Genomic DNA, 26365 nt, shown 5'->3' on the forward strand with positions numbered 1-26365 from the left:
TCCCATCAATGCTCACGCAATCTCAGCAATGTGCCTGTTTTTCCGCTCAGCAACTCCATTGTGCTGCGGAGTGTATCTGCATGTAAACTGTCTCCGAATACCATTCTTCTTAAAAAATTTAGAGAACTCATTGGAGAAGTACTCTCCCCCTCCATCTGACCTTAGGCACTTTACATATTTCCTGTTTGCTTTTAAACCATAACTCTGAAATTCTAAAAATGAGTGAACACCTCACCCTTCTCCTTCATGAAGTATACCCACACTTTCCTTGTGTGGTCATCAATAAATGTCACATAATACCTGCAGCCTCCCATAGACATGGTCTATTAAGGGACTAAGGTTATGTAGAAGGGTGAGAGAAGGGTGTGAGTGTGAATGGACTTGAGGTCCACTTGTTCACCTATTTAAAGGTGAGGCCATGAGGCATTTTGTATGTGAGCAAGGCCTAGTTGTATTCATAAGCAACTTAATAAGCAAGAGTTTTTTCTTGTACTTTTTGAGTCTCTCCTCTCCACACACTTGATCTAGCATGAGCACCACATTTTCTCAACATGATATCAGAGCAAAGGCTGAAGATGTTGAAGATGATGAGAGGGCACAAGCCATTATCATGCTTCATCTTGATGAGGCACTCATCCACCATGTGGACCCAGCTTCCGACTGCAAAGGAGAAGTGGGATGAGCTTGATAAGCTCTATGGAGCTCGTGGCAAGAATTCCACGATCTCAGTCAAGATCGAACTCTTTAGCTTGGAACTCAAAGAGGGAGAGGGCATTGGAGCCTTCATCTCTCACTTGAAGGGCCTTATGGCTCAACTTGCATCAGTGAATGCAAGAATGGATGAAGATGATGCAGTGGCTGTTTTACTCAAAGCGGTCAAGAAGGTGTACCCCACTTTAGTCACCACCCTGAAGAACATACCGAATCCCACCCTCGAAGGAGTCATCCAATCATGTCTTGACGAAGAAAAGAGGCCAAAGGGACCAACTGAATCTTCACATGCAACCACTTCATTGACTATGGAACAAGCTTTGTCACATCAGGTAGTCAAAGTAAGATGTGCCCATTGTAAAAAGGTGGGACACTTGGCAAATAATTGCTGGGTCAAATACCCCAACAAAATGAAATGTAACAAATGTAAATAAACGGGGCATATTACTTCTAAATGTCCTAACAAAGAGTCAGAGGACAACTTTGTGTATCAGCCTCTACCTCTTCTGAGAAATTGTTTTAATTCTCAATGTAATCACACCTATATTCCAAAGCCTTGTATGCCTAATGTTATAAAGGCATCCTATGGTCCAATACCTCCTATTCCATTCTTCCATAGTTGGTATTGAGGGGGGGTATTAAGGGACTAAGGTTATGTAGAAGGGTGAGAGAAGGGTGTGAGTGTGAATGGACTTGAGGTCCACTTGTTCACCTAAAGGTGAGGCCATGAGGCATTTTGTATGTGAGCAAGGCCTAGTTGTATTCATAAACAACTTAATAAGCAAGAGTTTGTTCTTGTACTTTTTGAGTCTCTCCTCTCCACACACTTGATCTAGCATGAGCACCACGTTTTCTCAACATGGTCTTCGTAGGACCCCATACATCTGCATGCACAACATCTAGTGCATTTTTGCTCACATTTTTGTGCTCACATTTCTGTCATGTGGAAATATATGCTTTGTTTGCTTTCCAAATTGGCATGCTTCACATATTTTCTACATACCCTTTGGCAGCCCTGTCACAATTCCTTTAGTCTGCATAGACTTCATTCTCTGCACGTTCACATGTCCCATTCTTTAATGCCAATTATCTGTGTCTGCAATAATTCCTGAACCATTTGCAAACATCGTAGCACTCACTTCAGGCATGTTTACATTCAATGCAAACATCGCAGCACTCACTTCAGGCCTGTTTACACTTCAGGCATGTTTACATTCAATGTAAACATTCTCCCCACTTTGTTGCCTTTTGCAACCAACCTGCACTTGTCTTTAAAGTCTTCTCAACATAACCACCATCAGGGTTAAACTGAACCTGAAAACCCTGCTCAATCATCTCGCCAACTAAAACCAGATTCTTTGTTATGTTCGGAACATGAAGTACATTTGCAAGGTACTTCAGTTTGCCATCCTGCATAGACAATGGCACATCTCCAACATGGGCAATTTGATGAGCAGTGTCATCCCTTGTTTCCACAAAACCTGATCTTTCAAGGTTTTTCATCTCCTTGAACCACTTCCCATGACTTGTCATGTGGTTTGAAGCACCTAAATCAACGTACCATACATCATCTTTATGTGGTGCTTCAACATTTTCAGACATGGCATTAACAACATGCTGCATAACAAATAACCTTTCATTATCCTCATTGTTTTTGCTCGATGATGCGTTGTTTTACTGTAGTTTTTCATTTTGCATGTCAGCCTGCTTCTTATAACAATCTGCCTGCACACATGTCTAGGCTTACCACGATAAAAGCATCCACGTGTATCATTATACTACCTTTGCCAATTTCCACGACCTCTTTGACTCCCCCTGCCTCTGAATTGGCCTCTTCCACCTGTGTGTTGTTGTTATTGTGAATTCTGGGACTGTTGTTGTTGTTGCTGCTGGCCATAATTCTGATTACCTATTCGGCCACCTCCTTGGCTACATCCATGGCCTCCTCTACCTCATCCTCTTCTTGAACTTGTGTAGAAGGCCTGTTGCTCTGAGCTCTTTTTGTTTTGTGAAGATTGTTGGTCTTGACCCAAGCACTTCTGCTCTATAATCAACATTGACACCAAATCTATGAAATTGGGAATGTTTTCCCGAGTCTGAATAGATGTCTTGAATGCCTTGTATTATGGCCCGAGACCACGTAGACAAACTTCCACCTTATCATCATCATCCACTGAAATGCTAATAAATGCAAGGGATTCCACAATACCCTTGATCTTCAATGCATAGTCTTTTATAGACATACTCTTTTTCTCCACAGTATGAAGTTCATTCTTCAACTGTATCTTTCGTGCCTTGGTATTCATTTCATAGAGTTTTACCAACGTGTCCCACGCCTCCTTGGAAAACTTGGCATCCTGTATGTGCCCAATCATGGTGTCCTATGTATACTAATAGTAGAGAGCCAATACATAACTTTTCTGGCTCCTTGGTTCCAATCCTTGAACTCTTTCACATCTGCAGTAGTCAGATTGATCTCCCGTATCTCCGGTGCCTCTTCATGCTCACCTTCTATGTAGTCCCAGTAACCCTTTCCCATCATGAAATTTGTCAACCTGAACCTCCAAGCATGGAAGTTATTCTTATCAAGCTTCTCAGCCACAATCTGGTTTATGCCATCATTTATCATCTTTCTTGACACACAAATTTACCAGAAACAGTACTCTAGTTTGTCCTGGCACAAACTGCTGCAACGGTACTGTACTACACTCAAATGTCATAACCAGTGACCTCAATGTGCATACACACACCCAATGGCAACTGTTGACCTCCTTGCAGCACACACAATGTTTGCATAACCAATCTCTCTTCCTGCAGTTCTTAAAACAAACTTTTGCAAAGAATTGATGACTTACCCTGCAGTGCTCGAAATCGCGTGCTTTCCGAAAAACGGAGGTCCTAACGCTCTCGAAACACGTTTTTGGCACCAAAAATTTTGTCCAATGAGACGGTATAGTTTCCCTATAGCTTTACTCCCGTGAAGAAAGCTCCTCAATCAGAGATCGTTTGCTGGTGCCTCCCGTAGAGCTCCCGACAAGGGTGTAGTCGCCAACACAAATAGGGAAGAGTAGATGAAGCTCTTACCCTCATACCGCTTCCTGTGCTTCTATTGCTTGCAGCTCAGCCCTTAGCATGAACCAAGCTCTGATACCATGAAAAGATGCAGGGGAGAAGAGAGCTTGAGCTCTTGCAAGCACACACACACTCACAAAACCCTAAAAGAGAACACACAAGGTGAGAGGCTGAAAATCTTCTTCTTCTTCACACAACACTCAACACACCATATACAAAGATAAGAGCACACTTAATATGAAAAGGTACTAAACCAAATATATACTAGGGTTCTCTATAGTGTGAACCCAACTAAAATGAGCTGGCGCTATAACTATGCGAGTCTCTAGAACGGTTGTTACACAGCCTGTCATCCCACTCGCCGCATATCACCCATGATCTCACCAACCATGCCAATGGTGTAAGTGTGGGGCCTATCCCCCAGGCGGGTCATCAGTGTCCACCGCCTCACTAGATGAGCTCGATATCTCAACAAACTAGTCTAAGTGTTCCATACCACATAGACGCATTGCACATACAGACATGAGATGGTGAAAGATATAAGACATAAATGTGTCTGGAGCAAGTATATGAAACCAATATCATGTCCCGTACCACCAAATTAATTCCATTCATCACTTCCTTCATAGTAGAAGTTTGAGCAGGAGTGGCCAGTTTCCTCTAAACTTAAATTTCGACACAAATTTCTTTATCTTCAAAATTTTTTAACTTAGTAAATTTGTAGTAATCTTAATGTTGAATCTATTAGGTTGTTACGTGATTAAAGTAATATAGGACAAATTTGAATAGTGTATAAGAAAAAGTAAATGTATGCATACCTTGGTGTTTTGTTATATTTTTTATCGTGATACCCTCTTTCTTGAGATGTGAGTTTTTACGCTTTTATATACATAAAGAGTATAAGCTTAAAATCAATTATTGGCGTAAAGGTAGCACTAATGATTAATGCCAAAATTTTAAAAAAACTTGCTTTTGCTAAATAAAAATAACAATTGAAGTAACACTAGTCATCTCATAAGAATAAAAGACAAATTGATATGGGTATAAAGATAAACGGATACCAACCTTGAGATGAAAAGTTGTTTGATATCAAAAATAAATTTAACCATAAAAATGAATATAAGAAGTTGAACAATATTTACAACCCTCTAATGGTGCGGGCGTGGTTAGGTACAATTATTTTCTTGGGGAGTAATTTGGTTCTAAGGTAATGGAATCGAGCAATAAACTCTTCATTAGATACCGAAAGAGCATCTTCTATACAATATCCACCACGAATGATGTTGATCTGTTTGAGGAGGCAACAAAATTATACGTTTAGGAGTAAAAACTGTAATGTTGCCAATGCGTATGAAAATAAAACACTCTTCATGATCATGTGTCTAAATCTTTGATCATTCGTCATGTTGTTTGGTTGTTGAATATCTGTTAGTAAATGTTGAAATATAGCACGATTTCGTTCGGATAAATAAACTAGGCGGCTACATTCTGCCATGATTCACAAGAGCTCCAAAAGGTGGATAAGGGTCGTGAGGTGATGGTCGAGTCATAATGCTATAGACATAAATGTTTTGACATAAGAAATTCTAGTTGATGCGGTGTTTTACAACTAATTTTGGTCTCATTTTTGTAGTTTAATACAAAACTTTAATTAGGCTTTGACCTAAAGCTTTTGAAAGCTGTATAACTTAGCAAAAAAAAAAGTTTAGGTATTACATAAAGGTTTATATATTCACAATATAATATAAAGAATCTTTTTAATTAGTATTATAGTAGAGAAGCTAAAGCTTTTTAACAAAGCTATTTCAAGGAGCTTCTCCACAAACAGGTAACAGCCGACGTGTTAGGGTAAGAAGAAGAAGAAAAAATAAAAAAAATTGCAGTCAGCGTGTAAGAGGGGAGTCCTTGTTAGCGTAAGGCATAACCAAGGGTTAATTAAACTTAACCATGGCTAGTAAAGAGGTTTAGTTTCACGCCTCTCCCAGCATAAAGTGCCTATGAGAGGAGATTCTAATTGGCAACGCCATCGCAGGCGAACACGAAAATGCTTCTCTCTCTTTTTGTTTTTTTTAATTTAAATAAAGTATATATATATATATATAATCCAAATTCTTTTTACATCCTCGTGGACAAACGACCAGCGCTTAGTGCTCAACTGAGAAGAAGAACAGAAAAGTGAAAAAGTAAATTTTGAAAAAGAAATCTTTGCACAATTCTCACCCATGGATTTTTCTCTGTAGGGCAGGGGTTTAGCAATTGAACTATGAGACTAATTTCTCCTTCAGAAACTCATTCAATCCATATGGCTCGATCATATACAGGTTATAGATTTAGTAAAAAAGACAATATTAGATAATTTGGGAAAAATCTCATACTTTGGGAATTACCTTTTCAACATAGTTTTGGCCATATCTTGAGCATATTAACTCCGAATTTGTCAGACATTATAGATTTAGATTCTACTCTTAAAGATATTTCTAATGATATGTCACATGATGGGGTCAAAAGCTTGGATAGGTTCACCATGATCCCATTTTTCAAATGGGAATGGGATTTTTCCCAAATTATCTAATATGGTGTTAAAACCACTTTTCAAGTAGAAAGTAGTTTTATGGTTTTCTGTACAGTGGTTTTTCACTCCCTTATCCTTTGGTCTTTGCCATTTGGATAATAGATGCAATTCTTTTGAATGAAGATTTTAAGCTTTCAATTCTTATCTCCATCTTCCTAGATCCAGCTCTCCTCTCCGATACCTAATACCACTATCTCACGGATCTAATTTTCTAGGACGAAAGAATTTAAAAGAAACTTGCAAGAATTGATTTAATTCAAATAGCTCATCAATACCACATGCTCAACACTTTCAATAATTGAATACCAATTAAATAAAAGTAAATAGGAAATAAACTATTAACAAGAGATAGGGATAGAGTGTACCACACAAGACAAGATTAGGTGCAATCTCCCCCCTCCAAGTGTGTATCTCCACTTCCACAACTTGAGTATTTAGAGAATTGTATTTTTAAAAATAGCCCAAGGAGCTAATGATAGTTGAGTGTACAAATTGGGCTTGCTTTTTTTCACTTTTGGGTAGTATTGCTTTACATAATATTAACCATATGAAAGTTCCTAAGGTTTGTACATATAAAAGAATTTGTCCAAATATAAATACTATTGGGCCTTTACACACATGAAATAACTTTTTGCACACTCACACATATATAATAGCCTTGTGCACACTCGTACATTCCATTAAGCCAATTCTTGCACACATTAAACAAGCATATTTTTCTACGATTATTAATTCATTAAAAAAATATGATTAAATATATACCTATAACACGAATAGGCTGGAATACAATGGATTAAGAGTGTGGTTAACCCTTAAGAAAAATCCTAAAGTACCCTTGAAGTGAGCACCTCCAAGATCTCCGAAATTACCTAAATTTGGGTGCAAGTTTGGACCTCTTCCCACTTGTAAAATAGGTGCTTAGAATATGTTGCTTTGGATCCTCCTTTGACTATAATACACTATATGTATGATGGATATAAGACTTTTGAACCATATTCTCATATCTCCAATGTCATATGGTGGTTGCAAGATGAGGTTATCTAGTTTCATTTAGTGGGCGCCCTTGGGTTTAGCCTGAAAACAGGCATTGTTTCAAGAAGAATAGCCAATCTCTCCTAGTTAGCCAAGGAGTTTCACTTCAAGTTCTTCTAATGAAACATCATATGCAAATTTGGGAACCTAAAACTATAATCTGATTGAATATCCAATAATTGAAAATCCCATTTTCTTTGGGAATCAAAATTGTATATAGGCCGTATCGGATTTTAGAGAGAAAAACTTGAAGTAGAGGGCAAGGGCACTTATACAGTAGATTGGCATTTGGGGGGTGAGACCTGAAGACAATAAAGTGCTTGCTTGGGTGTCCAGAAGGTGCCAACACCCCAAATCCTTGTCCATGGTGCATGAGAATGTGTTAGTGGGTGAATCAAGGTTTGACATTTGCGAGGCGAACGTGTCTTTGGGTGCTGGCCTTGCTGTCCCGCAAATGTAAGATCCTGGTCTCCACCGCGCAACGGATTCGGGATGCTAGCAGCGGAAGTAGCACATCGTGTGCGGGTAGGGGTCTCACACTTGGGGCCTCGCCCACGGATATCCGGACAAGAGACTAATCCGTCAGTTTGTCCAAAAACGAAACCGAAAAAACTTCCTTTACCCGGAAAGCACCACGAGCGATTCCACCAGGATAACTCTTTACTCTAACATAGTCAAGATCATTACTGATCAACTGATCTGACTGCACCTCTAACGGTACTTGGTCAAATCAAGGAAGAAACTTGCACTTGGATCATTGGGATCAACGCTTTTTTTCCCACCATCAAGAGGTACAGCCGTTAATTCCTATCCATAGAACAATTACTATCCGCCGGGATTTACTTCATCTATCGTAATAATAGAAATTAAATCTCGATTTACAGATCCATCAGTCCAGCCTAACCCCATCCAGTCCCATGGGTTAGCCAACCGCCCAACCACTGTAGTGATGGGATCCAATTAAGAATTTGGTTAGGTTTTGTCCTGGGTACCAAGGAAAAGAGTTCCATGGCCCCCTAGCTGGAAGTTCATGCAAACATAAAACTAGTCACACCACTTACACACCCAATATGAAATTGCCTTTTTCTTAGCATCAGCTAACTTTAAAACAATCCTTTAATGAAACCATTATGTCACTGATGACAATCCTCAAAGTCTCTGGTTGAATCCTTATTTCCAGTCATTCATTCATCGGTATACTTATGGCATCATTGGCAACCAGAACGCTCACCACCTGTTCACTCAGGGGCCTTTTCCATAGTTCCTAGCTCATAGTAACCGACAATATATTCATATAATAGAATGGAATCTCCGTGGAAGATCAGCAAGATCAACCCACAGATCCATATAAAAGAGCCGTGGACTCATCCATTGAGGACCAGCAAGGTCAATCAACCAAATCCATGCCCGGTTTCGGAAAACAACTCTTACTCCTTGTTCCAATATCTTCCACGACGCACGTGTGGGTATCTTCGGCAACCCAAAGCCCGAGCACCGTATGGTCAGCACCCTCTAGGATCCTTCACAGGTGACCTAGCGCTTCACTCATAGGCCGCTTCCTTGGTCCCTAATCCACCGTACCGGAAGCTCACCATTTAAATCAAACCGAGGCTGGTCAAGACCTCGGCCGACCTTGCTACGCGAGATGTCCTCCATTGACTCTCCGTCAGTAGTTACAACTTTATCAGTTCGGTCTTCATGACCTTAATCCTTAAGACGATCAAAATGCTTCCCCAGCATTCTTGACATAAAACAGTCATTTACAAACAGTCACAAAATACAGTTTCTATAACGAACTCTCGTCTTTCCACATTATCCACTCTCAGACCACATTACTTATTCCCTATTCCATTCAATGTATACTCATTCTCATCCATTCACTCATATAGACTACACAATATTTCACATACACATTCACATTCATTATTCTATATACATATCCATGTTTGTACGTCCACATCATACATCCAATTTCACATTCATACATACGCATCTACATGCATACATCTATTTTCACATCCTCATTCATACATCCACGTTATACATACATCCAATTTCACATTCATACATACGCATCTATATGCATACATCTATTTTCACATCCTCATTCATACATCCACATTCACACACATACATCTACATCCAAATCTACATCCATACATCCACATCCACATCTTCATTCACATTCACATCCATTCATACACATCTACATACATACATCCACTTTCACATCCTCATCCATACATCCACATCCACATACACACATACATCCGTATCTACATCCATACATCTATACTACATCCATTCTCGCCCTAACACATCCTATATACATCTTATCCCATCAGATACACTCTCTACCTTGTTCCATACACATGTTAACACAACTCATCTTAACACATTCTATCACATCTCATACACCTCTTATCATATCCTATCACATCTCATACACATCTTATCACATCTTTTCACATCTCATACACCTCTTATCACATCCTATCACACAAGCATCTTCTTAAGCATAAATTCAATTTGGTAGGAATTATACTTTTAGAATAAAAGAATTTCTCTTATACATCTAAGTTATGCATAAAATCCATTTATGAAGATCACACTTTTAGTATAAAAAGAATATCTTTTATGCATACCTCTATACATGAAATCCAATATGATAAAAGTAACGCTTTTACAATAAAATAATCAACTTTTATGCATACCTCTATGCATGAAATCCAAATATGATAAAAGTCACACTTTTATAATAAAATAATCAACTTTTATGCATACCTCTATGCATGAAATTCAAATATGATAAAAGTCATACTTTTATAATAAAATAATCAACTCTTATGCATACTTCTATGCATGAAATTCAATTGTGATAAAAGTAACACTTTTATAATAAAATAATCAACTTTTATGCATATCTCTATGCATGAAATCCAAATATGATAAAAGTAACACTTTTATAATAAAATAATCATCTTTTATGCATACATCTATGCATGAAATTCAATTATGCTAAAAGTAACACTTTTATAATAAAATAATCATCTTTTATGCATACCTCTATGCATGAAATTCAATTATGCTAAAAGTAACACTTTTATAATAAAATAATCATCTTTTATGCATACCTCTATGCATGAAATTCAAATATGATAAAAGTCACACTTTTATAATAAAATAATCAACTCTTATGCATACTTCTATGCATGAAATTCAATTGTGATAAAAGTAACACTTTTATAATAAAATAATCAACTTTTATACATACCTCTATGCATGAAATTTAAATATAATAAAAGTAACACTTACATTAAAATAATAATCTTTTATGCATACCTCTATGCATGAAATCTAATTATGATAAAAGTAACACTTTTATGTTAAAATAATAATCTTTTATGCATACCTCTATGCATGAAAATCAATTATGCATAATATAAAAATCAATTTCTCTATGATTACAATGAATATCTTCAATTAATATATGATGATAATTCCTAGAATATGGTTCTATGATGATAATTCCTAGAATATGGTAGGAAGTCCTCTTTTCATGCTTTGAATTAAATTATTTTATGCGTAATTTTTATAAAAAATTTGCCATAGCTCCGCTGCTGCTATGATTGATAAATCTCATTTTTTCTAAGGGATAAAGCTTATCATTAAGAAATAATTAGAATGATCCCTAATTGGATCAATAATCCATAATGGATTGAATCATCAATATTCATGAAATACATAAACTAAAAGCATAGAAAAAAAGCCATTAATTTGGTCTCAAGTATAGATTAATCTTGGATTAAGGATGATTGCTTACACTTTTGATCGCTTTACTGCTTGGTGTGTAAAGTCCCGAACTACTGTGTATATTTGCACTAACGTATATCTACACCCATTCATATTACTCTCCTCACTCCAAATTCTTCCCTCCTTAAATAATGGGCTGATCCGTCAACCATTAACTTGGGTGATGACAACACCACAATTCTATCTACACGTACTCCTACTGTTCACTTGACTCCCATCCTAAATGAGAGGGCTGATTCATTCTCTTGGAGTCTTTTAGAGTAAGCGCTCAACTACTTGAGGATGAATAGAGGATCAAGGCTTTGTAGAGACTAACTTGTCAATACTTCTAACTTTTGGTGAACAAGCATACAAGGTGCGATTATGTGGGTTAGCGACATGCAATGTTATGCGAGGTACGTTGTGCAATGTGTGAGGTACAACATGCAATGTGCAAGTTGGTGTGACTGTGGTATGTAGCTTGTAGCATGATGCTTGGTGTGCAATGTACAAGGTGAAATGCATGGTGTGCAATGTACGAGGTAAAATTTACATGGTGTGCGAGCATTCGGAGTAAATCTTCCTCTTCTCCTCCAAAAGGCTATGCCACCTTGTGCCTACTCCTCCAAATATAAATGAGAGTAAAGAGTTTCTTCTACCAGTGGACTCTCACAAACTCTTTCACAATCCCACACTTCATCCCCTACCTCCTTTTTTACTCCTATGCACATCTTCCTTCCAACTCTCTAGCTCCATTATATACCCATGTCCATGCTTCACTCCACCTTGATCTTGCGATTTCATTCCAAGCCTCACTCCACTAAACTTATTCAATTAATTTGAGTCCACGAAAGAAATTAAATGTGATCGCGTTGAATTGAGTATCTCTTCCGGAGACGGTCATTCCATAGGATGGTTCGCTGTTGGGAACAATGCATGTCCAACGTCCATAATGCGGTGCCGTTGGACCCAGCTTGGGGTAGCGATCTGCGGGCTGCTTGATGTTTGATGTTTTGATTGAGAGGATGAGCAACTGGCTCCAAGGCGGCGATGTCAAGGATAGGCTCTATGCTTAGCATGGGTGTGAAGAACTTGAAGCAAACCTTGATGTGTTATGACCCTTAGATACTACGCGATGGGAACCCTTGTAGCACTAGTCCCTTAGAGCTTAGAGGCCGATGTGTTATCACCTTTAGCTACTGTGCGCGTGTGTATCTATATCTATAGAATCTGATAGATATGTGTGTGGTAATTGGTCACTAGTCCCTAGAGGCCCATATGTTATCACCATTAGTTTCCCTGATGGATTGTGTTATTGGCCGCTAAACAACAAGATTTTTTTCAATGATGAAATAGGATCCCATGATGTATTAATTGAATGTTATTTGAAAGTGTTGTCGACGAATTTCTTTCTCTTAAAGTGTGGAATTGGGAAAGGGATGGAATATCATTGTAAACCATTGTTTCCATAAGCTACTCCTCCATGAATAACACAATCTAAGGGCTTCTATTGGGCAAGTATAATATATACCGTAATTTTTAAAGTAGTCACATGTCTTTGAATGGTTTATATCCTTATCAAGCTATCTTATGAGTGTTTTAGAAAGGAAAAGGTCGGTAGAAAAAATATAAAATTACTATAAATGCCTATTTTTTAAAAGTTTCCTCCTTGAGGGGATATAAAGAGGAAATATGTATAAGTTTCTAAAATGCTACATCTAGGGGTACATAAGGTTGAGCCAGATTTTTAGGCATAGTTTTAGTTGGCAAGGAGATGGACGAAGGAGATGGACGAGGGAAAGTGCTATAAAGATGAAATGTGTATGTTTCCTCAAAAAAAGTCATGGATGTTGTGTATAATAAGGGTCTTTGGACATCTACGCATGGTGAAACCCGATTTTTATGTATAATTCTCATGGGAACATAGAAGGACAAGCAATAGTAGCTCGGAATGGACTTGGGCAAGCACGATTTAGTAGGTTCACTTGCACAGTTCACCACATGTCTAGGTTCTAGCTTTGATGTTGTGTAGAACATCACGCACCGTGGAACCGTATTTTTTGGTGCAATTCTTGTGAGTAGGGAGATGGAATGGGGATACTGCCCAAGAATGGATTTGGGCAGGTAGGATTTCTCTAAATTAGCATGATTACTTGCACTTTTGACCGCTTTACTGCTTGGTGTGTAAAGTCCCGAACTACTGTGTGTATTTGCACTAACGTATATCTACACCCACTCATATTACTCTCCTCACTCCAAATTCTTCCCTCCTTATCTAATGGGCTGATCCGTCAACCATTTGAACTCTTTGAGAGAAAGTTCTCACTACGCAAGGATCCAATATTAACTTGGGTGATGACAACACCACAATTCTATCTACACGTACTCCTACTGTTCACCTCACTCTTATATTAAATGAGAGGGCTAGTTCATTCTCTTGGAGTCTTTTAGAGTAAGCGCTCAACTACTTGATGATGAATGGAGGATCAAGGCTTTGTAGAGACTAACTTGTCAATACTTCTAACTTATGGTGATGAAGCATACAATGTGCGATTATGTGGGTTAGCGACATGCATTGTTATGCGAGGTACGTTGTGCAATGTGTGAGGTACAACATGAAATGTGCAAGTTGGTGTGATTGTGATATGTAGCCTGTAGCATGATGCATGGTCGAGGTGAAATACATGGTGTGCAATGTACGAGGTGAAATTGTCATGAGAATATATTTTAAGTCCTCTTTAAGAATATTATTTTTCCCTCTTGAGTAATTTGGGGACGCCTAGGTTACTCTTGCATCATGCCGGCTAGGTTAATATCGTGGGTGACACCACTAAAATATTAATACGTGCGGTATATGACATATACTTAGGGCCGTCTATGATTATTTCAGTTAGGTTTGTATGACAGGGTGATTCCTGGGGTACTTACGCCTGGTAGTCATGAGTTGGTGATGATTTGCGCCTGTTTAATATTTGTGGGATTAATTTAATTATTAATTGGGCCTATATTTTCAGGTGATGAAGATTACGAGGATTGATGAATAATGTCGAGGAGAATGTTTCTTATGCGCATCATAGTTATTTTTACAAGCGTAGCTTGTAACCTTAGTAGTTGATTTTTCCATTTTGATACATTGGAAAAAATACATTTATAATGTTGAATTTATTAAAGCCCAAAGACTTTACCCTAGCCCCAATTTTTGGGACACTCTATTTTTGTTGTGGAAGAGTGTCGTGCTCTCTAAAAGCACACTTTGTATATTTTTGGGGGCTATGGCCTAGTTTTGGTTGAAAGCTAATAAAAATACTCTTGTGTGGGGAAGGCCACACACAAGGGGGGGAAGATTGCACCCAGCATGTTTGTCTTGGAGCTAAGTATTATGTTTGTTATGCTTTTGTTCCATTTATTTGATTTTGTTGAAACCTTCAAAGCATGTGTTTTCATGGTTGAATTTATGTGGTTAATTTCTCAAGTGTTCCACAAGCTATCCTAGAGAACGATTCCGTTTTCAGAAATGTACATGGTGTGCAAGCATTCGGAGTAAATCTTCCTCTTCTCCTCCAAAAGGCTATGCCACCTTGTGCCTACTCCTCCATATATAAATGAGAGTAAAGAGTTTCTTCTACTAGTGGACCCTCACAAACTCTTTCACAATCCCACACTTCAGTCCCTACCTCCTTTTTTGCTCCTATGCACATCTTCCTTCCAACTCTCTAGCTCCATTATATTCCCATGTCTATGCTTCACTCCACCTTGATCTTGCGATTTCATCCCAAGCCTCGCTCCACTATGTGTAGAAATTTGCATGCTTGACTTCACTCTATTCACATGTCCATGCTTCTTCACTCCACTCTGTATGTTTAAACATATACACTATTGTAGATATATAAAAACATAATGTACATACATATTACATTAACTATAAACAAATATTTATGTGTGTGTGTGTGTGTGTATACATGTATATATCATATATGTATATATGTGTGTGTGTGTGTATATATGTATATATCATCATGCATGTATGTGTGTGTGTGTGTGTGTGTGTGTGTGTGTGTGTGTGTATCATTACAACTAATACCATCCACTACAAAAAAATGGAGGTATAACCATGCCACTAGTAACCTGGAAACTTGGTGTTATTTTTGTAGGCTCCAAAAATCACCAACTTGGCTACTACCCCGACTATTGGCCCATCTATAGACGGACTAGGAACTGTGGTAGGCCTGCAAAACAAAAAAGGCATGGGGCTCCCCTTGCTTGCACTATATAAACCATGATGCATGTAAGGGAGCCCCGTATTTTTTGCTTGTGCCTGTGCAAGTGTGCAAGTGAAGGTGAAGACAACAAATTTACACAAGATAGGCCAAAACATAGACAAATTAAAGATAACTATTTTACACCACGTTAAGGCCAAAACATAGATTTCATTATGTAATCATTGACAAAGTACATTTTGGATTATAGAAAAAAACCATAATGACTTATTATAGGCAAAACAAAAAGATAAGAACATAATGGTGCATAAGTACCAAGCCTAGGAATTTGGTGCATAAGCACCAAGCGTAGGATTGGGAGTGGATCAATGTTATAGGTTACAATCAATAGGAAAAGTTTAACTTATTTTATTTTTTTCTCATTTTAGGATAAAGAAAGGCTGAAATTCTTAATGAAGAGAAGGGGGAAGCCTTTCCATCAAGGCATAACATCCAATTTCACATTAAAAAAAAAAAGAAATCAGAAAACCATAGAATAGAATTTAAAAAAAGTAGAATTTCTAACTTACATGGAGTTTTGTGAGCTTTCCTTTGGCTTGAGGGATTGAGGGTTCTACTCTTGCTTGGATCAAGAGTGGCCACCAATTCTTTGTAGAGGAATGTCAAAAACAAGCAAATTATCAAATAAGTCAATATTTTTGGCTCTGGGGAGGAGTAGAGTAACAGTGCATAAAACACTATTAAGCTTTTACAAAGGGGGAGGCTTCTATTATTAGGAAAAAGTGAGCCTCAAACCAAGCAAACTGATTCTAGAATTTTCCAGATCAGTTTGGTCAATTTTTAACTATTTTTGGGTCAGTTCAGCTTACTTTTTGGAACTAGACTTGAATTATGAGAGAGGAGAGATGAAATATCTCATTTTATTGATTTAAAATGGAAAGCAATGATGAGAAAAAAGGTGCCTCCTTCATGAGAGGGAATCCCCATTTTGAGGTGTCAAAAATCAGTTTTTTAACTATTTTCCTTGGTCCTTAGTCCACTCTTTATCTTATGTGAGTATTTGCTCGTTTTTGGGGAGGTTTTTCTTTATTTCTTCAATTTATCTCCTCCCTACATTTGGATTAATCTAATTGGTCCCTCAGAACCTTCATCCAAAATTTTCAAAAAATCTCCACCCTTAGGCTAAGGCCTTTTGAGCAGATTTTAATGTATTTCTAATGCACCCTAGAAAATTCTTTTTAAACTTCTATTTTGGGAAAATTTAGTTTAATTAGAAAGGATATTTTTCCATCCAAAGATATCTAAAAACTGAGTTACCTCTCTCTATAACATTTTCTCTCTCTAGGCCAAAACACGTAGAAACAAGATTTTTTATTATTTTGAAAAGTGGATTGATTACAGGGGAAGAAATTGGATTGATTTATTATTCTGAAAAGTGGAATTATTACAGGGGAAGAAACTGGACATCTTGAGGTACATAAGTCCTCGATTGACCTCTCCGCCCACCAACACTTTGGCAAAAGAAGACATTGAGCAAGAGGTAATAATCGACCTTTTACAACCTAGAAACATTTGTAATTATGTATAGGAAAATATTTTGATTTTTCCTTTGATTGCAGAGGGTGGTTGAAATTGACGCATTTGCTGGGAGAGGCGGTGGCAGCAGAGACCAGGCCAAGGTCCATGGACATGATGCTGCGTTGGCATACTATCTTGGTCGACTTCCTGTGGATGGCATCACCATTATCCACAAGGAATACACCCCTCAATCTGCCTTCACTCTCTTCTTTTTGAAAGCTCTCTCTAAGGTGCTCTGTGTAGCCTCTATGGCACAGAGCACCAAATGTATAGTTCTGATTAAAAAATCCCTTGCCTTCGATGTTTTTGGTTCTGGATTTAGGGGTAAGCTTCTTGCTCGTATAGGTATAGCCAAAAGCATAGGCATAGAGGATCCTCAAGAAATAGCCCAATCACTCCTTGAGCACACTCTACCCAATAATAAGAGAAGGAAGCTCAATATTGTAAGAAAGCTTTTGTAAAGATGATATATCACTTCTTATTATGAATACAATACAATTTTTGCAAACTTATTTTCATCAAGTATATCATTGTTTTTTCTAGTTTGTACCATCAATGTTTTTGTGAATGCATCAGAAATGACCCTAGGAGCCTGGGAGAGTAGTGCTAGAACAGTGCGAATTTTGAGCCTACACCGCTCCTGTAAAGCCCAAATTTACACTGTTTTGGCACAATTTTCCCAGCCCTTCAGGAGCAATTCTGATGCATTAGATGACAAATAATTTTTACACATAATTAAAGGTATTTTCATCTTGTAAATTACTGTTTCTCATACTCAATGTACTCAACTTGATTATGAATGCATCAAAAATGATTCTGAGTGGCTGGGGGAGCAGTGCCAGAACAGTGCAAATTTTGAGCTTGCACCGCTGTTGTAGAGCCCGAATTCGCACTATTCTGGCATAGCTTCCCTAGCCCTCAAGGAGAAATTCTCATACATTGAATGACAAATAATGTATTTTTACACATGATTAAAGGTATTTTTATTTTATAAATTACTGTTTTATAATTAATGTAAACTTCATCTTGAGTGGCTAGGGGAGCAGTGCCAGAACAGTGCGAATTTTGAGCCTGCACCGTCACTGCAAAGCCTAAATTCGTACTATTCTGGCATAGCTTCCCCAGTCCTCCAGGAGCAATTCTGATGCATTGGATGACAAACAATGTAATTTTACACATGATTAAAGCTGTTTTTATCTTATAAACTATTGTTTCTCACAATTAGTGTACTGAACTTCATTATAAATGCATTAGAAATGATCGTGTGAGTGGCTGGGGGAGCGGTGCCAGAACAGTGCAAATTTTGAGCCTGCACCACCGCTGCAGAGCCTAAATTCACACTGTTCTAGTGGCATAGCTTCCCCAATCCTCCAGGAGCAATTCTGACGCATTGGATGATAAACACTATATTTTTACACATGATTAAAGGTATTTTTATCTTATAAACTACTGTTTCTCACAATTAGTTTTCTCAACTTCATTATAAATGCATCAGAAATGATCCTAAGTGGCTAGGGGAGAAGTGCCAGAACAATGTAAATTTTGAGCCTACATCGCCATTGCAGAGGCCAAACTCGCACCGTTCTGGGCACAGCTTCCTCAGTCCTCCAGGAGCATTTCTGATGCCTTGGGTGACAAACTGGCACATGATAGACACTCTATGTTAAACAAACATGATGACACCGAGACATTGTAAGAGAAACTTAAAATTTTAATTATCAGAAGGTTAGAAATGAAAGCCGGATAGGCTTGTTACAAAGGGGGGTTTGAAACAAAAGAGTTGCTTCAAAAAAAAGGTTAACATCTAAGATCTCTAGATCGTGTCTCGCTCACCTCGAATGCGCCGAGCTAGTTGCATGTCCTTGGCAGTTATGGTAATCCTCTTTGCATGTATTGCAAGGCGGTTGTTGTCTTCAAAAAGACCAACAAGGTAAGCCTCGGAGGCTTCTTGCAATGCTTCAAGGGTAATCCCCTGCACACGAAACTCTGTTCTATATTGTTGGAGAATCTCCTTCATTGTGCGAGTGAAAGGGGCTCTTCTTATCAGCAACTCAGTGTTCCTCTGATAAAACTTGATTTCTTGTAGAGCCCTATGTCCCTGGCGCATCCTTCTCCTTGGAGCTCTCTGTGTTGTGTTAGTGAGTTGGCGAGATTGGGACTTCCTTGGCTTGAAGAGCTTGACCTTTCTACGCTTGCACGCACTTGCAGGAACCTTCTCTTGGTCTCTCACATAGTCTGAATCCTCCTCCTCCTGTTGCTATGTATCAAGTTCCTCCCGAGTAGGTAGGGGTCGCTATCCTAGTAGTAGGGTCTTGCCTTCTATGGTGCTTCGCAATGTAGGAATGTTTTCACCAACCTAGTCGAACTGCTCATCATCAGCCTCTCTGTCTTGATCTCTAGGGTGGCTGTATTCTGGGGTCTTCTTCAGACGCTTGCTCCCACTACAAGGGCCTGCATGTGTGTGCATTGGTGTTTCTGTGGGAGGAGGGTTGGTGGAGTCTGGTGATCCCATTGGGCGTGTCCTAGAATCCAAGGGGTCACTCTCTTCCGTGGTGTCGCCAGTATGTGGTCGTTGGGTGCCTTGCACTGTGTTTTGTAAAGGCATGGTAACACGTGCGGTGTTCTTAGTGTGTGCCATATCCATGTACGATTATGCTAACGTGGTGATGTGCTCGTGTCCTTACGTGGGTGTCTAAGTAGATCTTGAGCTCTCTAAAAAAGGGAAATGAAAATGAAGTGAGAGAAGGAACTATTAATAGTTTTTTTTAAGGGCAAAAAAAAAACCTAACTAAACTTATTTTCTTAGCCTTATTACATCTAGATTTATGTTGGTGTGTGCATAACCCAACGCTTCACTTGTCTCCTCATTCGTGCATGCCAAGCACCATGCCTATGGGGAGCATTGGTCTGCAACCATTCAAGCCAAGCATGACTTTTTGTAGCTTTGCGTGCCTCTTGCGCAACTTAGATTGTTGGGCCCTCTCCCTAACCAATACCCTTCCAAAGGTTGTGTGTTAAAACCAATTGAACATCTCTTGTAGATAGTTTGTACGTGTTCCTCCTGCAGAAGCTCCACCTCCATGTCTTGTATTTTTGAAATAAATCCCTCTTGCTTTATAATGTGATTTCTCCATCCCTTGGGTGCTCCGCATGTCGAGCGATCCATACTTGTTCATGAAATACACACCATGCACATAAACTATGTGCTGTACACATGATAATAGAATTTAATTAGAAAAAGTCAAGGTTAAAACACCAGTTTATTTTTTTACTGTACAACTTACCATATAGTGTGTTACTTTACTCTCTCCCCAAGCACCTAGCACACTTTTGGTGAATTCTATGATATGTTGTTGGATTGATGCTCGTTCTTGGACAGTTGTGCTACTTTGATTCATAATGCGAACCATGTTATTGAAATTTATCCAAAGCTATTTGCGCATAATTACAAGAGCTGGCATTGGACAATCTACATTTGTGGTGATTGCACATAGGTCTCTCTAGAGTCCCCAAGTCTTCTTTGAATTCTCTATGTTTGCTGGCTTCTCCAAAAATCTCCTTGCCTTTGATCCAGTCATGGGAGACCTTTTGAGCAACCTCGTATGACATACCAGAGGCCTGCTTATTCACTTCAATTTTCACATTTCTGCCATGGCAACCCAGAGAATTCAAAAGATGCTCTAATTTACCAACGGCTATAACTTTCCTCTCTTGCGTAGGCATTGTGAATGCATAATCGATATGGCACTTAAGCAATCGATCAAAGATTCTCATGATTTTATGAAGTGTGCAAAATTGAAAATTCTTTAGTGGAAAATTAATGATGGGGCTCCAATTTGAATTCCTGTTTAGTTCTCCTAGCATATTAGGAGACATGACACCTTCGATCCATCTTGCATTTGGTTGTTCCTCATCTTCATCAATCAATTGACTCGGTTGGATGTACTGCATCTTCTTGTTGCTTCCCTTTCTTGGGACCTTTCGAGGCATCCTATCCACCAATAGAACCAACCTTTTGTTTACCTTTTCCATTTTTCTTTTTCTGCCTAGGAATATCAATCTGAGCATTGCAGTATGGACAAGGCCATCTTGATGTCGTGCCTTGAGCACAACCCATCATGCATTTAATTGTCTTCAAATCTCCCCCAAGATGCCAATCCACCTTGAACTTTCCTATGTTTTCTACATCTAAAAGTTGACCATCAATTTGCTTTTTTATTACATCTGTTATTTTTCAAGTACTGGCAATGCTCCTGGAGCAAAAGAAAAAGATGTTACAATTGTGGCCGAGGAGATTGAAGAATATGTAGACATCAATGTTATTGTTCATGCAGGTAAGGCCAAAAATTGACATTTAATTATTAACATTCCTATCAAGATTGTGAATAATATATTTTTAAGTGTTGATTAAATAGGGAAGAATACATAATTTTCAATCACCCCACATGGTAAAACAATTAAGAATAACTCAATTTTACAAAAAGAAACTTATGGTGGAGCTTACTTCGGGAAAGCAACACACATGTAAGTAGTATGTCAAGAAGATATCTTTCATCATAGGTGACCTCAAGTCAAAAGTTGATTTCCATGTGTTGGTTTTGGGAAGATATGATGTTATATTAGGGATCGATTGGTTAGTGCCTAGAAATGCCAAGATATTGTGTCGTCATGGGGAGAAGCAGATTTGCATGATTAGAGATGATGGTAAAGATTATTTCTTATAGGATCAAAGATGAGATATAGAATTTAGAATGCTATTTGCTTTGCGAGCACAGTAAGAAAAGGATTCCATGTAATATACTATTTGCTTAAATAGTAAGTTATCATTATGAAGTTATTAAGTGTAGGTTGGAAAATCTATATCTATTGTGGAGGTTGCAAGTCCATCAATAGAAAGATTATGTAACCACATTTGTTCGTAAAGTTTGAAAGTGTTTTGCTTTCTAAGGTCCTTAATTGAAGAGAGAATAGAGAATCACTCTCTTGTGGAAGAAATTTGAGTAAGTCTAAAGCTACAAGAAAAGTCAAAATAAGAGTTTGCAAATTATTTGATTACCTTAAAGTTTAAGACAATGTGGCGATAATATTTTTCATGTCATTTATTATTATTTATTAAGAGTTTGCAAATTGTTTGATTACCTTGAAGTTTAAGACAATGTGGCGATAATATTTTTCATGTCATTTATTATTATTTATTAAGTTGTGATTCCATTTAGAGTTAAATTTTATAGAATTAAGACTAGTATATTACTCTCTTACTCTAGAGTTTAGGAGGCCTACTAAACTCTAGCGTATACATAAGTAGCTTAACACATAAGTATACTTACTCTCTTACTCTAGAGTTTAGGAGGCCTACTAAACTCTAGAGTTTAGGAGGTGGCCTCCTAAACTCTAGAGTCTAGGAGGCCTCCTAAACTCTACTAAACTCTAGCGTATACATAAGTAGCTTAACACATAAAATCATTTATCCAAGATAAGATCTATCAGAGATATAAATAAAACAAAGCACAATACTCAGAGAAACGAATGCTATAATATTGAGAGTCTAATTGTTGATTGTATCCAAGAGAAAGGTAAGAAATGAAGAACCAAGTTAAGACCTTATTAGATCGAGTTAAGATCTTAGAAAAGCAAGTTGTCAAGTCATTAATTGAAGAAATTTGAGGACGAAGACATATGGATATGTATAGTTTTCTTGAAAGACAAAATCATAGGACTTCTCAAGAACTATATTAAGTATAATAATTGAATTTTACAAAAACTATTTCTCAAGGTCTAATGATTGAGGATAAGATGTTTTTATCGTAGAGAGGACAACGATTTCTTAACGGGCAGAGAATGTAACATACCTCCTAGTTTAAATAAGTTATGATTAAAGATAATCTTAAGTTTTGGATGCTACAAATTTCAATAATGAATTTCAGCAGGTTTTCAACAAATTTTAGTAGCAAAAATTCCAAGTGTTAAAATTAAGTGAAAATTTAAGTTTGAAATTTTTATTATCTAATATGCTCAAAGTATGCCTTTAAGTGTGTATGTAGACATGTAATTCAAAATTTCATGAAAGACTAAAACATAATCTATTTCTGGAGTCCACTTTCACATATAACCCATTTTGATGATCCGGTCCACGTAGGGTGTAGATAACCCACATTCTAGGAATTTTGCTTACCCACATGACTAGTTTTTGATTATTGTTCACAAAGTTATATCTGATATAGGTTGTAGCCTTGCTAACAAATTCGAGAGGCTGGCCAAAGCTGCAAAAAGCACTTCCACAACTTCTGGAGAGTAGACATTGATTCCAATCACTCAAGACATCGTCAAATATATCGGTAAAGTATACAAACGCTCTTTTATTATTTTGGTCTAAATTCTTTTGAGATTAAATAAATAAATCGATAAGCATGTATATGAGAGAATTTGAGTCAACATATGGCACACTTAATGATGCATATTTCTTGACTTTATTAACTATACATGATTACCTTAGTCTATATGACTCAGAATAAACACTTTTGGAGTTAAAGAATTAGAAGATATAATATTTGACTAGGTTATGACTACATTTTAAGTTTAACTTTCATTAGGGGCTATTTTTTAAAGCGTTAGTGTGTTTAAAATCAAATGTTGAGGTAAACACAAAAGTTTTAGAGGACAAGAAACTCTACAAAAGTGTATGAGACTCTAGAAGGCCAAATCCCTTTTGTTTTTGAGTTATTCGAGTGCAAAGTGGGGCATTTGACAGTTTTTGAAAATTTTATTCTGAAAACACAACTTTGGCCATTTTGAATGCTCTCAAAAGGATCTTTGAATTCATTTTTAGAGAACCATCACTGAAATATGTTTTATAGAGCATTAGAAGTCCTAAAACTTTGTAGTTTTCACTTTTCTCTAATTCTAAATAGATTGGAAGATATAACTCCCCCAAAGAGACCAGTTATCAAGCTTTACCTTAGAAATTGCTATCAAGATTGACTATCTTATCTATATAGACCACCGGCGGATGGACTAATGCATAAGCATAGTAATGACTTAGCTACAACGACTAGAAATGATCTCGTTGGGGTTAGTATGTGCTAATTGATCATGTTAAAAACAAATATTCCCGTATGACTTGAAAGAATTAAAAGAATAAGAGAAGTTAAGAACTATTTGAATTAAAAGCTTGTTTTTATACTTGAACTTAATTTCGATCGATTTGAATATGCATGCCTTGAAAGATTATGGACTAGAGATGAGTGTAAGATGATATGTATGACTTTTGATTACTTTATTTTGGAATCAATGATTGATATGCATGGGTATGACGAGACTCAACATGAAAATGAGATTAAGGCCAGCATTAGGGGAAGGTTGAGGTCTATAGGGGCCCTTTAAGCTGCCATATTATGATTTTAATGACTTTTTGTTAAAATGTTAAGTTTCTTTGACTTATTCTTCAAATGGCTAGAAGTTTGAATTTCAAATTTTCCCGCCAAAATAGCATTCTTCCCTGGTTTATTCACTAGAGCTCCACAACGTGATCTAGTTGATTATATGAATAAATTGAGTGGGCAAAACCATACCATGTGACATATCTATGGAAAGAGCTCAGCGAGTAGATTCTGGATCTCTAATCTCCGACAATTTTTGAGCTCATATGTAGAAGTTATGGATGTCCAAAATTTCAAAAACTCCCCCCCCCCACTTTTTGGGAATGAAAAGTATAAAAAGGCATCTTCTAGAGAATCTTTTGTTGACCACCTTTAATCACCCAACATTTTTGTATACATGGCATCACATGATTGGCCCTTTTCCTTAATAACCTTTTAATCACATGGCATCTTAAAGGGCCCCTACTATAGACCTCAATCTTCCCCTAATGTAGGGAATGTCGGATTTGGAATGAGATTGATGCCCTCTCAGAGCCATGTGGTAGAACCTAAAGAGGATGAGATGAGATGTAGATGAACCCAGGATGACCGTGATGTCTAGTGTGGAGGTTAGGTGGATGACCATCGGAGAAAGCCCTACATTGGCTAGATTTTGGTCCCATTATGACTAACCATGTTATGGAGCATGGTGTGATGATGAAGAAATCTTTGAGATAGACACATACATTATGATTGATTGAGATGATAGGCTTTAATTGATAGATTATGTGAATGTTCTTTTGAGATTCTATGATTCTTTTCTTATGTGATAAGAATCTTGGATATGGTATACATTCTTATTTTTCTATTTGAGAGGATTGATTACTTTCAATTAATTCCAATTGCACATTGGAAAGTTCTTTTTGAATTTTTGTTTCAGGGGAAATCATTTTAAACATTAGGAGGATTTTTATATTCAAAAATATATCAATTTTGAATTACCTCTCTTTAGACATTTTCTCTCTCTAGACTAAAACAGGGTAAAATAGGATCTTTCTTTTATTTCAGAGAGGGGAATAATTATAAGATCAAAAGGGGAGGCTCTTACACCTGTACACCTCAAAAGCTGGAAGGAGGAATCTTACACTTATCTTTTAGTGATATGGTTGTAGAGAAGAGAAGAAGTTATTAGAAAATTCAGCCATGATCCATCTGTCTCTTGTGTCTTGCACTCTCTTGTATTTGTGTGTTTTCTTGCAAGGAACTCAAGCTCTCTCTCTCCCTTATATTCTAGTTATGGTATTAGAGCTTCAGTTTATGTGAGAGATAAGGAGGAAAGAAAGAGGCAATAACAAGTAAGAAAGGAAGCGGTACATGGGTAAGAGCATCATCATCTCTTTCCCTTCTTGGTTTAGGTACAACTCCCCTTGGTAGCTTCGGGAGATACACATCGCCGATTGAGGAGTTGTCATCACGGGCTTGGAGGTTCCTATGTGGTATGTAGTACTTTTTACTGTTGTTTTGCGGCCAGATTCGCATTTCGGGCATGTTTTGGTCTCTGTTCTCTTGGTAGTTTCGGAAAGTTTTGGTTGAGAACAGCCTCTAGTCAAAATCTAGTTACTGTAGTGAAATAGAGCATTTTGGGAGTATAGACAAATTTTTCACATGTACTTTGGTCAAATCTCGTGACCTACGGGCAGGGTGTGCTAAAGATACTATTGTGTTACAGGTTGCATACATAAATTGTCTATTACAATTTTTTAATTATTGTAGGAAAACATGTCTAACAGAATCAATCAGATTATTAGTGAGAAGTTGAAAAAGAACAACTTCCATGCCTGGAAGTTCAGAATGACCAATTTCATGATTGGTAAAGGATTTTAGGACTATGTGGAAGGAGACAATAAGGAGTCTCTGAAGTTGTCTAAAGAGAATACCACTCTAGCAGAAATAAAGGAATTTAAGGATTGGAATGAGGGTGCAAGGAAAGTCACAGACAAAATGATAGGACACACACAAGATTCCAACACTCCAGC

At 37.6% G+C, this 26365-nt stretch overlaps 1 protein-coding gene across 1 annotated transcript in view; it reads left to right on the forward strand.

Moving 5' to 3' along the window:
- The first annotated feature begins 7751 nt into the window (after positions 1–7751).
- LOC147613120 (uncharacterized) overlaps positions 7752–26365 on the forward strand; it is a 73695-nt gene continuing 55081 nt past the window's right edge. The window contains exons 1-2 of the mRNA XM_086782754.1: positions 7752–7843; positions 21214–21308. Of these exons, the coding sequence (XP_086638880.1) occupies positions 7752–7843; positions 21214–21308 (187 nt within the window). The remainder of the gene's footprint in view (positions 7844–21213; positions 21309–26365) is intronic.

The sequence above is a fragment of the Cibotium barometz genome, chromosome 44 (genome assembly GCF_041138505.1).
Source record: "Cibotium barometz isolate CiBa-2024 chromosome 44, ASM4113850v1, whole genome shotgun sequence".
Classification (NCBI taxonomy): Eukaryota; Viridiplantae; Streptophyta; class Polypodiopsida; order Cyatheales; family Cibotiaceae; genus Cibotium; species Cibotium barometz.